Source organism: Dryobates pubescens, chromosome 35, assembly GCF_014839835.1.
Source record: "Dryobates pubescens isolate bDryPub1 chromosome 35, bDryPub1.pri, whole genome shotgun sequence".
NCBI classification, from domain to species: domain Eukaryota; kingdom Metazoa; phylum Chordata; class Aves; order Piciformes; family Picidae; genus Dryobates; species Dryobates pubescens.
In genome coordinates this window covers 1141958-1155824 of record NC_071646.1, presented here as the reverse complement: position 1 = coordinate 1155824, position 13867 = coordinate 1141958, and the positions used below count along the sequence as shown (strand labels likewise).

At 60.6% G+C, this 13867-nt stretch overlaps 1 protein-coding gene across 1 annotated transcript; it reads right to left on the bottom strand.

Annotated features, from left to right (window-relative positions):
- Positions 1-9798: 9798 nt before the first annotated feature.
- LOC104305400 (acidic mammalian chitinase) lies at positions 9799-13207 on the bottom strand. The gene is made up of 11 exons (XM_054176286.1): positions 13183-13207; positions 12698-12727; positions 11968-12169; positions 11619-11675; positions 11348-11513; positions 11128-11252; positions 10689-10797; positions 10418-10603; positions 10165-10284; positions 9940-10075; positions 9799-9823 (listed from the first exon to the last, which is right to left on the bottom strand). Exons 1-11 carry the CDS (start codon positions 13205-13207, stop codon positions 9807-9809), a joined length of 1173 nt encoding a protein of 390 aa, XP_054032261.1. The 3' UTR covers positions 9799-9806.
- Between the last annotated feature and the right edge of the window lie 660 nt (positions 13208-13867).

Below are 13867 nucleotides of genomic sequence, written 5' to 3'. Positions count from 1 at the left end.
GCTCAGCCTGGAGGAGAGGAGGCTGAGGGAGACCTCCTTGCTCTCTGCAGGCTGCAGTGGGGTTGGGTTGGTCCCACAGAGAGCTCTGTGAGTCAGGAAGGCAGAGCTGGAGAGGAGCCTGGAGCTTGCCTGTGCTGCTGGGCTGTGTGCAGGGGGGGAGCTGGTGAGTGGGGGTCATTTACTCCAGAGCCTGGGGTTAGGCTGGGCTTTGGGTTGCACTCCTGGGCCTGGACCCCAAATTTCAGGCTAGAGCCACCTCTGCTCCTCACAGAAGCAGCACTTCAGCTCTGCCTTCATGTTGCTGCCCCTCAGCAGCAGCCCAGGCTTCAGCAGAGGCTCTGGGGGCATTTTTCCCACTCAGGTTCAGGGGAATTAAGAGAGCCCTGATTTTATCAGTGTGCATTGGAGGGGAGGAGGTGGGGGGTGGATTCCTGAGCCATTTTCCAGGCCAGATCTTGGTGCCTGTCCAAGGCCTTGATCTGTTGCACAACCTCTGCCCAGGGCTGTGGCTTTGCTTCCTGAAACCTTCATGCAGATGTTAGGCTTGGAAGCAAGCAGTCACATTTCAACCTGCTTAAGCTAAACACAACTTCAATATCCTGGAAAGAGGCTCCAGGAGGCTGCCCTGAGGTGTGCCAAGGCTGTGACTGATGGTCAGAGACCTGGCCCCAAGGACTCTGCTGGAGCAGAGGGACCAGCCAGCCTGGCCCAGGCTGCTTCAGCCCACCCCTGCTGGCCACTGTTGCCCAGAGCTCCGTGGACTGATTGCCCTCCACAGGCTCAGCAGCAGCTCACACTGTAGTTAGTGCTCTGGGGAGCCCAGCTGTACCCCAGCCCTGCCCCCCCCCAGTGATGGCAGGGGCAGTCCCACTCCCACCCCAGGCAGCTATGGCCCTGCCTCCCACAGGGAGCTCAGCAGAGCCATCTGGGAGCTCTCAGCACCTCTGGAATCTGAGCTTGGCACCAAAAAAAGCAAAGCCCCTGGCCAAGGACAGCAACTGGAAATGCAGAGCAGGGACACAGCTCCCCAGGAGCTGACAGAGGCAAAGGCTGTGCAGAGGACACACCAAAGGTCCCAGAATGGCTCAGCCTGGAAGGGAGCTCAGAGCTCATCCCCTCCAACCTCCCCACCACGGGCAGGGGCAGCTCTCAGCTAGGTCTCATTCAGCCTGGCCTTGAGCACCCCCAGGCAGGAGGCAGCCACAGCCTCCCTGGGCAGCCAGAGGCTCAGCAGCCTGTGAAGAAAAGCAGCTGGAGACTTCTGAACCTGAAAGGTTCATTCCCAAGAAGTGGAAGGAGTTGGGAACAGAGCTGTGAGGCAACCTCCTGCCAGAGAGATGGAGGCCATGAAGGTGTCCCCACAGAAACCACTGCACAGGAGGGGAGGGGATGGGAGGGAGGGGAGAGTCACCTCCCAGCCTCCCTGGAGCACCAAGCCCTAGGAATACACCAAGCCCAGGACTGCTTTCCTGTGGTCCCTGCAGAGAGGCCATTCCCAGCCTGGATCAGGGACACAGAAGTGGCCCAGTGGGGCAGGAAAACATTCCCATGTGATCCATTAACCCTGGCTGACAGAGCTCCAGGGATCTCCACTCCCTCCCCTGCCTGCAGCTCTCACCATGCTCACCAGCTCAGATTTGCCTCATCTCCATCCCCTTGGAATCTGGGGAAGAGTAAACAGAGCTTGAAAGGGCCTCAGAGCCCTGCCTTCCCCTCCCTCATTCCCAAGAGTCCTCCAGAGTGCAGCAGCAGCAGAGCCCAGGCAGCTGAAAGCCCTTTTTTAACCACACAAAGCAGCTAAGAATAACTCCTGCAGCCTTCACCCTTTCCCCTGCCTGCTCCAGAGCCCAGGAGGGCTCTCCCTTGGCAGCTGCCCACATTTGCCTGCCACAAATGGCTGTTTGCCTTCTATCTGGCAAGGCCACGTTGTGCCCAGGCTGCCCTGTGCCACCATCAGGACCCCCAGCTCAGAGCTGCCCAGGCTGAGAGCTCATCTCAAGTCTTCCCATGCTGGAAGCTTCTCTTCTCCCTCCTGCAAGGGCTGAGCTTTTAATCAAAGAAGGAGAGGAAGACATGAGCAAGCTGAGCAGGTCCCTGCTGAGGTCTGGGACACAGAACTCAGCTAAAAGAAGCAGAGACAAACAAAAAGAAGAATGAAGTCCAGTTTGGGGTCTTGGTGCTGCTGGGGGGGCAGGGAGAGTCAAGCTCTTCTTCCAGCAGGGCCACATCTGACTCTGGGTCACTTCACCTCCAGAGTCTCAGTTTCAGTTTGCTTGAGAAGAGAAAGAAGAGAGGGAAATAGCAGGGAAATAGCAGGGAAATAGCCCCCAAGCCCTTCCCCAGCCAGCTGCTCCCAGCAGGAGCAGCACAGCAATCTGCACTCCCCAGCTCTCACCTCAGCCACACCTCAGCTGAGTGCTTGGGAGCCATGGGAGCAGCTCAGCCACCTGCAGGGCCACCCCTGGGCTCTGTAGGTGCCCCTGGGGATGCTAAAAATTGGCCACAATGACTCTGTGGGGGTGCTCAGCCTTCCATAATTGCCTTAATTACACGGGGCTGCCTAATTACACTTTGTGCAGCTTTGGCTATGCAAAGAAAGAGATCACAGGTGGCACTGGGAGGCTTCTGACCAGGGCTTGACCAACAGAGTTCCAGAGGAGGCTTCCTGCTGGCCTCACTCTGCTCTGTGACCCTGCTGAACAGGTTCCCCCCACTGCTGCCTGATCAGATTAGAGACCTGGGTGTGAGCCCTTCCTGGGCACCAGGCTCCTCCTCACAGCAGCAGAGCTGGGAGGCCCTGGGCCAGGCTGGGGCTTGGGGAGGTGCAGAGGGACTTTGCAGCTGAGCAGCCCTGGAGCTGCCCTGCAGCTGGGGCTCTTCATGCAAGGGATGAGTCGTGGAACCATGGAGAGGGCTGGGCTGGAAGGGTCATCAAGGTCCAAGCCCCCTGCCCTGGGCAGGGATATCTACACCACTAGGTGGCTCGAGGCCACATCCAGCCTGGCTGTGAACACTTTCAGGGTGGGAGCAACCTGTTCCAGTGGCTCAGCACCCTCATGGGCAAGAATTTCTTCCTAAGAGTCCAACCTCCATCCAGCTCCTTCCAGCCCAAAGCCATCACCCTCCCCCTGTCCCTCCCTGCCTTTGCCTGAAGCCCTTCCCCAGCTCTCCTGTAGCCCCTCCAGGTACTGCAAGGCTGCTCTAGGACCTCCCTGGAGCCTTAGGAAGCTGCTCTGAGATGAACTTTCTCCTCCTCACAGCTCTGTAACCTTGGTCTCCTGGTTTGGGTTTCTTTCTTGCCCTTTCTCCACACTGTCTCTCACCCATGCCACAGAGGAGCAGGGCAGAGCTGTCTCAGCTCCCAGCCACCCACATGAAGGCAGGCAGCAGGCAGCCTGCAGCCATGCCAGAGCTGCAGGGGAAGCAGAGCAGGCAGAGCCTTGCCAGGCAGGTAGGATGTGAGCTGGGGGCAGCTCCCTGGCTGTGGGTTTGCTGTCTCTAGCTTGGGGTTTTCCCAGCAGCTGAGGAGCTCTGACTGAAGCCTCTCTTGAGGTCCTTCTGTAAACCATCCAGCCTGCCAGAGATGTGCACACAGATAAACCTGCCCTGAGTGAAACCTCACTTTAATCTGCCTTTAATCTGAGTGAAGCCCCACTTCAATCCCCCCCTGGTCCAGGGCTGCTCTGTCCTCCCCCTTCCCAGGTGCTTGAAAGCCCCCAGGCTGGAGCAGGATGTTCAGAGTGGTTCTGGTTTGCTGCTGGGGTTCTCTGTCTCCACAAACATCAGCACCTTCTTTTTTCCTCCCCCACAGAATCAGAGGATCACAGAATGGTCTCAGCTGGAGAAAGCCTCTAGGGTCATCCACTCCAACCAGCAGCCCACCCCCACCATGGCCACCAAACCCTGGCCCCCGGTGCCATGGGCACAGTCTCCTCAACACCTCCAGGGCTGGGGACTCCACCACCTCCCTGGGCAGCCTCTGCCAGCCCCTGACCACTGCTGGCAGCAAAGGAATTGTTTCTAATCTCCAACCTAAAGCAGCATTTCTGAAAGCCTGAAAGTGCCCCAGGCTGAGGTGCTGCCTGGAGACACAGACCCAGGCTCTGTGGCAGGCAGCTGCTGGTCTCCCTTCCAGGAGCACAGGGATGCAGCTGTGGCAGGGAAGGTGGAGTGGGGGAGTGATGACAGAGAGTCACAGAATGGGAGGGGGTTGGAAGGGACCTCCAGAGATCATCCAGTCCAACCCCCCCCTGCCAGAGCAGGGGCACCCAGAGCAGGGGCACCCAAGGCAGGGCACCCAGAACACATCCAGGTGAGGCTTGAAAGCCTCCAGAGAAGACTCCACAACCTCTCTGGGCAGCCTGCCCCAGGGCTCCAGCAGTCTCACACCAAAGAAGTTTCTCCTCCTCTTCAGATGGAGCCTTCTGGCTTCCAGTTTGTGCCCTCTGCCCCTTGCCCTGTCCCTGGGCACCAGCAGCCAGAGCCTGGCACCTTCATGCTGCCACCCACCCCTCAGGTATCTATAGACCTCGATCAGATCTCCTCTCAGCCTCCTCCTCCCCAGACTGAGCAGCCCCAGGGCTCTCAGCAGAGGTGTTCAGGGCCCCCCCAAGTCATCCTGGTAGCCTGCCCTGGCCTCCCTCCCGCAGATCCAAGCACAGCCCTGCAGAAGCTTTCCCACTGCCTTGAGGCCTCAGCAGCCAAATAGCATTTTGCAAAGGGAAAGGAAAATGTTGTGCTGAGCTGAGAGAGAGGGAGGGAGGGAGAGAGAAGCTAACCCAGAGGGCTTCCTGCCAGCCCTGGAGTGCTCATCCAGGGTATTGTTTAAGCTCTTGGCGCTGCCTCGCTGCCGGAGCCCAGCCGCTGCTGACCCCCAGCCCTCCCCTCTGCCGGGGCCAATGGGCTCTGCTCTCAGCCTGCACCCAAAAAAGGACTGCACTTCCCTTCCCAGCCCTGCCTGACGTGGCCAAGGCTGCAGACGTCAGCAGGAGCAGCTCCTCAGCCCAGAGCTGCTGGCAAACATCTGACGCAGGAGGCAGCCGCAGGCGGCAGGGGCAGAGCCTGTGGCAGGAGCCCTGCGGCGCAACCACGCTCCCAAAGAAGGAAAGCCCAAGGTGCTGAGGGCCCTGGGGGTCCACAGCCCGCTGCTGGGGCTGCCAGGGGCTGTGCTGGGCACCAGGAGAGGTTCTAGAGCTTGCTCCTGGTCAGAAGCAGGTGGAGGGGAGCCTGGGTGCTTGGAAGAGGCACTGCATCCAGCCTGGGAGTGAGGAAGGGATGGAGGAGAGGCACAGGGAGCAGGCTGTGGTGGTTGGAGCACTGCAACAGGTTGCCCAGGGAGGTGGCTGAGGCTGGAGGAGCTCTGAGCCATGAAAAGCACATCCCAGAGAGATCTGATCCAAACCTGCTCCTTCCAGACCAGGACAGGAGCAGCTGATGGAGCTTGGGGACAGAGGGAATGTCTCTGCCTGGCTGTGTGGACATGGCAGGAGAGCTGGCCTGGGGAGGGGGCCCCAGCCTGGCTTCAGAGCTATGCTAAACAGGGGAGGTTAAAGAGCATCTGGAGCTGCTGCTGAAGTGCTGAAGGTTTTATCCAGAGGCTCTTTGCTTGCTCAGAACTTCCAGGGCCCCAAAACCCCTCCTGAATTACTTCAAAGCTTTTGTCATGCTAAGGAGGCAAAAACCCAGGGCTGTGCAGGCTGGAGAGGAGAAGGCTCCCAGGAGACCTTCCTGTGGCCTTCCAGCATCTGCAGGGGGCTGCAAGAAAGCTGGGGAGGGACTTCTGAGGGTGTCAGGGAGGGATAGGACTGGGGGGGATGGAGCAGAACTGGAAGTGGGGAGATTCAGATTGGATGTGAGGAAGAAGTTGTTCCCCAGGAGGGTGGTGAGAGCCTGGCACAGGCTGCCCAGGGAGGTGGTGGAAGCCTCCTGCCTGGAGGTGTTTGCAGCCAGGCTGGAGGTGGCTGTGAGCAACCTGCTGTGGTGTGAGGTGTCCCTGCCCATGGCAGGGGGGTTGGAGCTGGCTGAGCCTTGAGGACCCTTCCAGCCCTGACAATTACTCAGTGATAAGCAAGAGCAGTCTGCTTAGGGGGTGCAAGAGGAGTCTGCTTTGGGGGTGCAAGAGGAGTCTGCTCAGGGGTGCAAGAGCAGTCTGCTGTGTTTGGGGCTGCATGATGCTCCCCACACATCCTTAGCCCCACAGATCCTTCTCCTTGGCTTACAGGGTGGCTGTTGGAGGAGCAGGGTCAGTGACTGCCCTGCACAAAGCCACCCCCTGGGCTGTCCCAGTTGCTTTGATGCCCTCTTGCTGGGCCCTGTAAATGTTTAATGGGAAGCTTATCTCTGCTACCTGTGCAGGTGGCTCAGGTTATTGAGCTTGTGAGCAAGGATTAACTGGAGCTGGGCAGATGTCAGCTAACCAGGAAAGGAGCTTAGTGAGGTAATGAGATGAGCTGGGCTGTTGTTGTGGGGGCAGAACTTCCTCTCAAGGCTTCCAAAGAAGAAGGTTAAGCCCCAGAGGGAGTTGCTGTAGCTCTGCTCTAAGTTGCAGGTAAGGACCAGACCTCATGAGCACTGCACCAGTACAGGGCAGGAGTTGACCTGCTGGAGAGCAGCTCCTTGGAGAAGGACCTGGGAGTCCTGGCAGAGAGATTCCCCAGGAGGCAGCAATGTGCCCTCGTGGCCAGGAAGGCCAATGGGCTCCTGGGGTGCCTGAGGAAGAGTGTGGGCAGCAGGGGGAGGGAGGCTCTGCTGCCCCTCTGCTGAGCTTCACCCCCACAGAGAGCTGGTGAAGAGAGTGCCTCAGCCCTGGGAGTGCTGGGGCATGCCTGCAGCACAGAGTCAAGGTTTAGCTGAGGAGCAGGACGATCAGAAGTGGAGCTGGAGAGTTTCACAACACCAGAGGAGCTGGAGAGCTGTTTACAGCAGCTAATGAGAGCAGCTCAGTGCCAGCAGGGAGGCAGGGAAGATGAAAGATGTGCTGCAAGGGAAGAACCTGCCAGGGGCCATTGCAGTGCTGCTGCCAGGTCCTCCTCCTCAGAGCTCTTCCAAGGCCTGCTCAAACCCCCCTGGGGCCAAGAGGTGGCTAAATGATGACACTGTGGAGAAGCAGCTGGGGAAGTGGCTGCAGCATTTGGTAATCAGAGTGAGTCAGGGATGATATTTCTGGGAAGGTAGAGGCAGGAGGCAGGAATTTCCCCTGGGGGGCAGGGAATGGTTGGTATCCTTAGTTCCACTCAAGGAGCTGTGGAGAGAAGGGGAACTGAGTGCCAGAGGGAGCTGGAGTGAAGCAGCACAGATCCAGCCCTTGGGCCAGGGGGGCTGGGGAAGTGGAGCTTGAAAAGCAGAGACCTTGGTAGAAGGGAGCTGGAGGGGTAAGAATCAGAGAGCTGAGTCTGCAGGCTGCCAGTGCAAAGCCCCTGCCCCAGACCCCCCTCTGTGGGTGACCATTCCTGGGAGCAAGGAGTCTGAGGAGCCTGCAGGCTGCTGACTTCTTGCTGTGGGTCTGAGGAAGAGGAGGAGCCAGGCCCCTCCTGCACATCCTGCTGCTGGTCGTGGGGCTGGCAGCACACAGGAGCCACAGGATGCTGCTCCTGGCAGCAGCACCAGGAGGCTTGAGGCTTCCAAAGGAGCTGTTGAGAGGAGCAGAGAGGGATCTGGAGCAGGACAGCTCCCAGAGCATCCTGGAGCCTCGGGCAGCTGAGCAGATGCCAGGCCTGCAGGTGCTGCAGCTCCCTTCCTGTGCTCAGATCCTCTTACACCAGGCACCAGCAGCTCTGTGTGCTGCAGAGGGCAGGACACCCCCACAGGCTGTGTGGCCTGGGGGTAGGAGGGAGGGGATCCTCTTCCAGGACTCCAGGGGCAGTGACCTGAGCAGGTGAACACAAACCCCATGGGGTGCTGTGGAGCCAGAGCCTCACAGCTCTGCCCACTGGTGCTGCAGCCTCCTTGCCCTGGGCCTCTGCCAGGCTCCTGAGGACAGTGGCAGAGTTTCCCAAGTGCAGCTCAGCCACTGAGAGCTGCTGAGGCACTGAGACACCAGCAGCAGCAGCAGAGCTCTGGGCAGGACACCCAGGCAGGTCTCTACACAGGCTCCATGCATCCCTGATTGAGTTTCAGCTTGCAGGCTCTACCCTACCCCTGCCCCCAGCCTCAGCAGGTGCAGAACTCCCCAGTGAGGCTGGGCAGAGCCTGGCACAGGCTGCCCAGGGAGGCTGTGGCTGTCCCCTCCCTGGAGGTGTTCAGGGCCAGGCTGGATGAGGCCCTGAGCAGCCTGGGCTGCTGGGGGCTGTCCCTGCCCAGGGCAGGGGGTTGGAGCTGGATGCTCCCTTCCACCCCAGCCCCTTCTGGGATTTGGTGTGTCTGTGGTCTTTTTCCCTGCAATAAATCCTGACAGTGCTGGTAAGGAAAGGCAGAAGAGAGAGGAGGTTGAGCCTGAGCCTCAGTTCTTGGACAGAGGTCTCAGCAGGTGACTAGGAGATGTGAGCCAGCCCCCAGGCAGAGCTTCCTCAGCACCTTGCCTGGGCACTGGGATGCCCTTCCCCAGGGAACAGGGTCCTGGGCACATCACCAAAGGGAGGAATGCTGCAGCAGGCATCCTGGGCAGCTGGCAGGGTTAGGCTGGGCTTTGGGCAGGTGTCTTGAGCAGCAGCTCCTCCACCCCAAAGCAGTCAGGTCTGCTGCAGCCAGCACAGCTCTCTGGAGCAGGGCAGTGCACAGGGTCTGGCCCTTTCCTGGCTGGCTGTCCCCAGCGAGGAGGAAGCAGCTCCCTTCTGTTGGACTCTGCCGGTGGTCTCAGAGCTCTGTGGCTGAGCAAAGAGGAGCAGCAGTGAATCCTCCTGGCCTGCCAGCACAGTGCTGCCGGGGCTGCTGTCAGAGCACAGGGCTGGGAAGAGCAAGCAACATCGACACCTGCTGTTGGCTGCTCCCATTGCTGGCAGCGCCCAGGCTGCCAGGCTGGGGCTGAGCTCTGCCTGCTCTGTGCTCCAGCCACGAGCACCCAAAGCATCCTCAGCTGCTCACACAGAGCCTGGTGCTGAGAAACAGCCAAACAGCCACAGAATGGCTCAGGTTGGAAGGGACCTCAGGGATCATCTCCTCCAACCTCCCCACCGTGCCCAGGGACACCTCTCAGCCAGACCTTGGGAGCTCAAGGCCTCATCCAAGCTGGTCTTGAGCACCCCCACAGCCTCCCTGGGCAGCCTGCTCCAGGGTCTCCCAAGCCTGGTACTGAAGAGCTTCTTCCTAAGAAGCTGTGTAGGAGCCAGTGTGGGCTTGTGCCACTCTGCCCCTGCTCTGTGTGGTCTCCCAGGGCACATCTGCCCTCTCCCTTCCTCCTGCTTGTTTGCCCTCTCCCTGCCAGCCCCTCAGAATGCCCTGGGAAATGCCACTCCAGGGCTGCTGAAGGCAGAGCTGTGGATTCAGGCTGCTCCCTGAGCTCAGGGGGGGCAGCAGAGTGTGAAGAGGGAGATGAGCTGCAGCAGGGGAGCAGCAGTGAGGGTGGTTGCTTCAGCAGATCACTTTATTGATCACTCAGGGTCCTGGCACTGAGGTCCAGGGGAGGCTGTTTGCAGCAGCAGGGTTGGGATCTTCACAGCCACTTGCAGCAGCAGGAGCTGGAGTGCTACAGCTGGGGTTGTCCTGGCAGTCCTCAGTCCAGGGCTGATGTTCCAGCACAGGCAAAAGCTGCTCTTGCAGGTGGAGGCTGGGTGGCTTTGCCAGCACAGAATCCACTCTCCCCACAGTCCCTGAGGTGTTTCTCCAGCTCCCACTCTGTGCTGAGTGGCCACAGGGGCTCTGGGGCTGGCTGCTCAGTAGCTGCTGCAGCCTGGAAGGAAAGCAGGAAGGAGTTTTGCTTTGGTGTGGAATGAACTCTCCTCCCTCCCCTCCTTCCCATGGATCCTCAGCAGCTCCTCAGAGCTGCTGCAGCCTCCAGCTGCTCACCCCTCAGCCCCAGGCCATTCTTCAGGGTGCTGATCAGAGGATATTTGCCCTGCTTGCAGAAGGTGCCAGTGAAGTCATCCAGGTCAATGGTCCAAACCATGGCACCTCCAAAGTTGTTCTTCTTCAGCCAGTCCACCTGTTGAGTGCCAGGGCACAGGTCCCAGTCAGGCCTGGCACTGCCAGAGGCTCTGCCTCACCCTGGGCACAGCCACACAGCCTTCATACCTTGAGGCTGAAGCTCTTGGTGTTGTCATAGCCAACCCACTGGCTGCCCTTGTAGGCATAGGGCACGTCCTGGGAGGCATCCCAAGCCTGGGTGGCTCCAGAGTCAAGGATTGTGCAGATCTAGGCCAGGAGGGCAGAGAGAGAGGTCAGCAAGGGGGCCCTGAGGGAGAGCCCCCCAAGGGTTAGCAGTTCCCTGCTGAGGGGTGGGCAGGGGGGGGTTGTGCTGAGCCTGGGTGGGGAGGAGCACACACACCTCATAGTAAGCCAGGAGCCCATCCTCCCCAGTGTAGGGTCCAGCTGGGCCAGGCCCTGTTGTGGGAGCCCCAACAGCAGTGTTGGAAGGGTTCTGGAGGGTGAAGCTGTGGCCATAGGTCGGGAAGCCAACGAGCAGCTTCTGAGCTGGGGCTCCGCTGTCCCTCCAGTAGCTCATGGCATACTCCTGCACGAAAGGCAGCAGCAGAGCTCAGGCCAGGGGCAGGCTCTGGAGGCAGGGGGCAGCCCCTGGGGCAGGGGCTGGCACTTACAACACTGAACTGCCTGTTGGCAGTGTTGTGCAGGGGACTGTTCTCCCCCGTGCGGCCGTCGTAGGCGCTGGAGAAGTCGTAGGTCATGACGTGGATGTAGTCCAGGTACCTGTGCAGAGCATCGCCCTGTCAGCCACCCCCTCCTGGCTGGGCCTTCAGGGCTGCCCCTTCAGCCCAGCACAGCCCTGGGCATGCCCCCAGGGGCTGGCAGAGTGGCACTGCCCTGGCTGTGCCGGGAAGCAGAGATGGGTTCCCTGCCGTCCCCTGCCCCGCACCGGCAGCGCTCTGGCCGCAGCCTTGCCCTACCCACCGGAGCAGGGACCCCACGGGGCAGGAGGTTGGTCCCTGCCAGGGCAGGGCAGGGCAGGGCAGGGCAGGGGCTCCCTGCAGCACTCCAGGGCAGGGCAGCAGCAGCCAGCCCTGAGGGTTTGCTACTCACTTGCCAAGCTCAGCAATCTCGTAGCCAGCCTGGATGGTGGAGAGCCCTGCAGCAACGGCAGCTGTGACCATGAGCCTGGGCTTGTTGACCTCTTTGGCTTCCTGCTCAAAGGCTGCCACCATTTCCTGAGGGGCCCAAGGCACAGGGCTCAGCCTGGAGCCTCTGGGCTGAGGCTGTGCAGCCAGAGCTGCGTGCGGCAGAGGGCCTGGGCACAACCTACCTTCACCAGCACGGTGAAGAGAGCCTTGTCCTGGGCTGGGCTGCCCCTGGAGCCAGGGTACTCCCAGTCGAGGTCCAGCCCATCAAACTGGTACTGCCTCAGGAACCTGATGACAGACTTGATGAAGGTCTGACGGTTCTGGGGGGTGGAGACCATGGTGGAGAACCTGGGCAGGCAGAGCAGGACACACTTGGGGTTTGCCTGGGGGCTCCTCCCCTCCCTCCCTCCCTTTCCCAGGGGCTGCTGCTCGCAGCAGAGGCTTTGCCCTTACTTCTCTGTCCCGAAGTTCCATCCCCCGATGGCCAGGAGGGTCTTCAGGTTCTTGTTCCTGCAAAGGGAGGCACAGGGAAAGGTTTTGCTGCAGCTGAGTGCCTGCTGGAGCTGCCTCTGCAGCCCCTCAGCTCTCGGTGTGGAGCCCTAAGAGCCAGCCCAGAGTGCACTCAGTCACCAGCCCCATCCTCGGGGCATCCCTGCCGGCAGCCTGCGCCGCCCTCCCTCTCCCTGCTCTCCCTCTCCCTGCCCACCCCAGCTCCCTCTTCTCCCCTGCCCTTGGCCATGGGCTGGCCAGGGGCAGCAGCTGTGGGGGTGGGCAGGTGCTGCCCCTGGCTCTGGGCACCTACTGGTTCTTCAGGCCGTTGAAGGACTTGTAGAGGGTCTCATCGTTCCACTCGTAGGTGGTGATCTCGTTGTTGGCCATCCCAGCGAAGGCATAGATCAGGTGGTTGCACAGGCAGGGGTCCACATTCTCAGGGGTGTACTTGCCCAGGCCAGGCCTGTACTGGGCCCAGTTGGTGAAGTAGCAGGAGAGGATATAGGCAGAGCCTGCAGAGAGGCACAGCAGGTGGGGCAGAAGAGCAGAGGGCACCCAGCTCTGGCATGCAGAACCTGCAGGTCCCAGCCCCTGCAGCCAGCCTCCAAGGGACACAGGGAAGGCAACAGAGCCCTGGGCTGCTCCTGCCAGCTAGCAGCACCCTCAGGGGCATCTGCTGGGCAGTGCTTGGGCAGTGTCCCTGCAGGGCCAAGGGCTGAGGGCAGGAGAAGCAGGGTTGGGTGTCCCTCTGGGAAGTGGCTCTGCAGGGCTCAGGAGGGGGTTGAGTCCTTGCTGCCTGCTCTCAGCAGCTGGGTCGGGCTGGGAGCCTCCTGCACCCTCCCCCTCCTGCCTCAGGGTGTTTGTGGGTGCTGGGACTCTTCCCCCCAGGGAATCTTTCTCCTTTGCTGCCCCTGGCACCAAGAGCAGAGCCTCAGGGGTCCCTGGGGCAGACGGCTCTTGGTGTCTGTGCTGTGCCCCTCTTTCACCTGCTTGCTGCTGCCAAAGGGTTCGGCAGAGGCTTTCTGGCAGAAGGCACCTACCTAGCTGTGCATTCAGCAGCAGGACCAGACCTGGAGAGGGGGAGAGATGAAGAGCAAAGGGCTTAGAGTTGGTGCAGAGCCACAAAGCTCTTGTGCTGAGCTGCAGTGAGCCCAGGAGAACTTCCTCCTGTGGCCACAGCTGAGGGATTGTAAGCAGGGAGGCAAAATCTGGCAGGTGATTTGTGCTGAAACCAGGAAAGAACCAAAGGAGAGGCAGAGCTGAGGTTTGGTGTCCAGGTTTTAGCTCACAAAGCAGAGCTCAGCTTGGAAAGCTCAGATCTGAGTTTGAGCAGCCTTGAACTGGCCTCTGCAGCTGCAAAGCAGAACTGTCCCAGTGCAAGGAAGGCTGAGTGTGAGTCTGTGACAGGCAGGAGAGTGCAGCACTGGTGTCCAACACCCTCCTGTGGGAGCCCCCAGCAGGGCAGGGCCAGAGCCAGCAGCTCTGCTCAGAGAGGCAGAGAAGGAAGCCTGGGAGCAGCACTCACCGGTGAGCAAAGTGAGCTTGGCCATCTCTGACCAGGACTGAGCTGCTGCAGCCCCTCTGCCCCTTTTATACCCTGCCCTCTGCGGGTGCCAATCTTGTGTCAACACTGATGGGCAAACATTGCAACACCTGGCACAGAGCAAGGGCCACCAGAGGTGACACCAGCACAATGGGGCCTGCCTGGGGACACCTCTGCCAGCAGCTGTGCCCTCTCCTGGGGCTGCCAGAGCGGGGGGAGAACAACTGGGGAGCTTGGCTCCTGGCAGGGCTCTCCCCAGGGCCAGGCTGTGTGCCCACACCAACCCATGGCACGGAGAGAGGTGGCTGAAGGCTTCACCCCTGTGCTGCCCTGGTGTCTGCCCAGAGGTGGTTGGCAGTGCCAGGGCCAGGGGGGGTGGCAGGGCTGCTGTGTTGTCTCTCCCAGCAAGGGGAGAGGTTGTCCTCAGGCTTAGGATGTCCTTAGGGGCACCCAGCCAGGAGGACTGAGCAGGGCTGAGGCTGCCAGGCAGGGCCCCTCTGGGGGACACAGGAGCTGGGCTCAGTTGTTCAGCAGCAGGCTCTGCGTGGGAAGCTGAGGGCTGGGCACACTGTGGGTGCCTGTGGCTGGAGCACAAAGCAAACACAGCCCAGACCCAGCGGAGGGGACCCAGAGAGCTCCTGACATGGAGCCTGGGGCCGGAACAGCC

Bases quoted from the DNA above. Each gene is read 5' to 3' on its own strand.
- LOC104305400 (XM_054176286.1), bottom strand. From the start codon at position 13,207: ATGGCCAAGCTCACTTTGCTCACCG. The intron at 12,170-12,697 runs GTAGGTGCCTTC...GCCTCTCTGCAG, and splicing joins GCTGCTGAATGCACAGCTAG to GCTCTGCCTATATCCTCTCC. The intron at 11,514-11,618 runs GTAAGGGCAAAG...CTGCCTGCCCAG, and splicing joins TGGAACTTCGGGACAGAGAA to GTTCTCCACCATGGTCTCCA.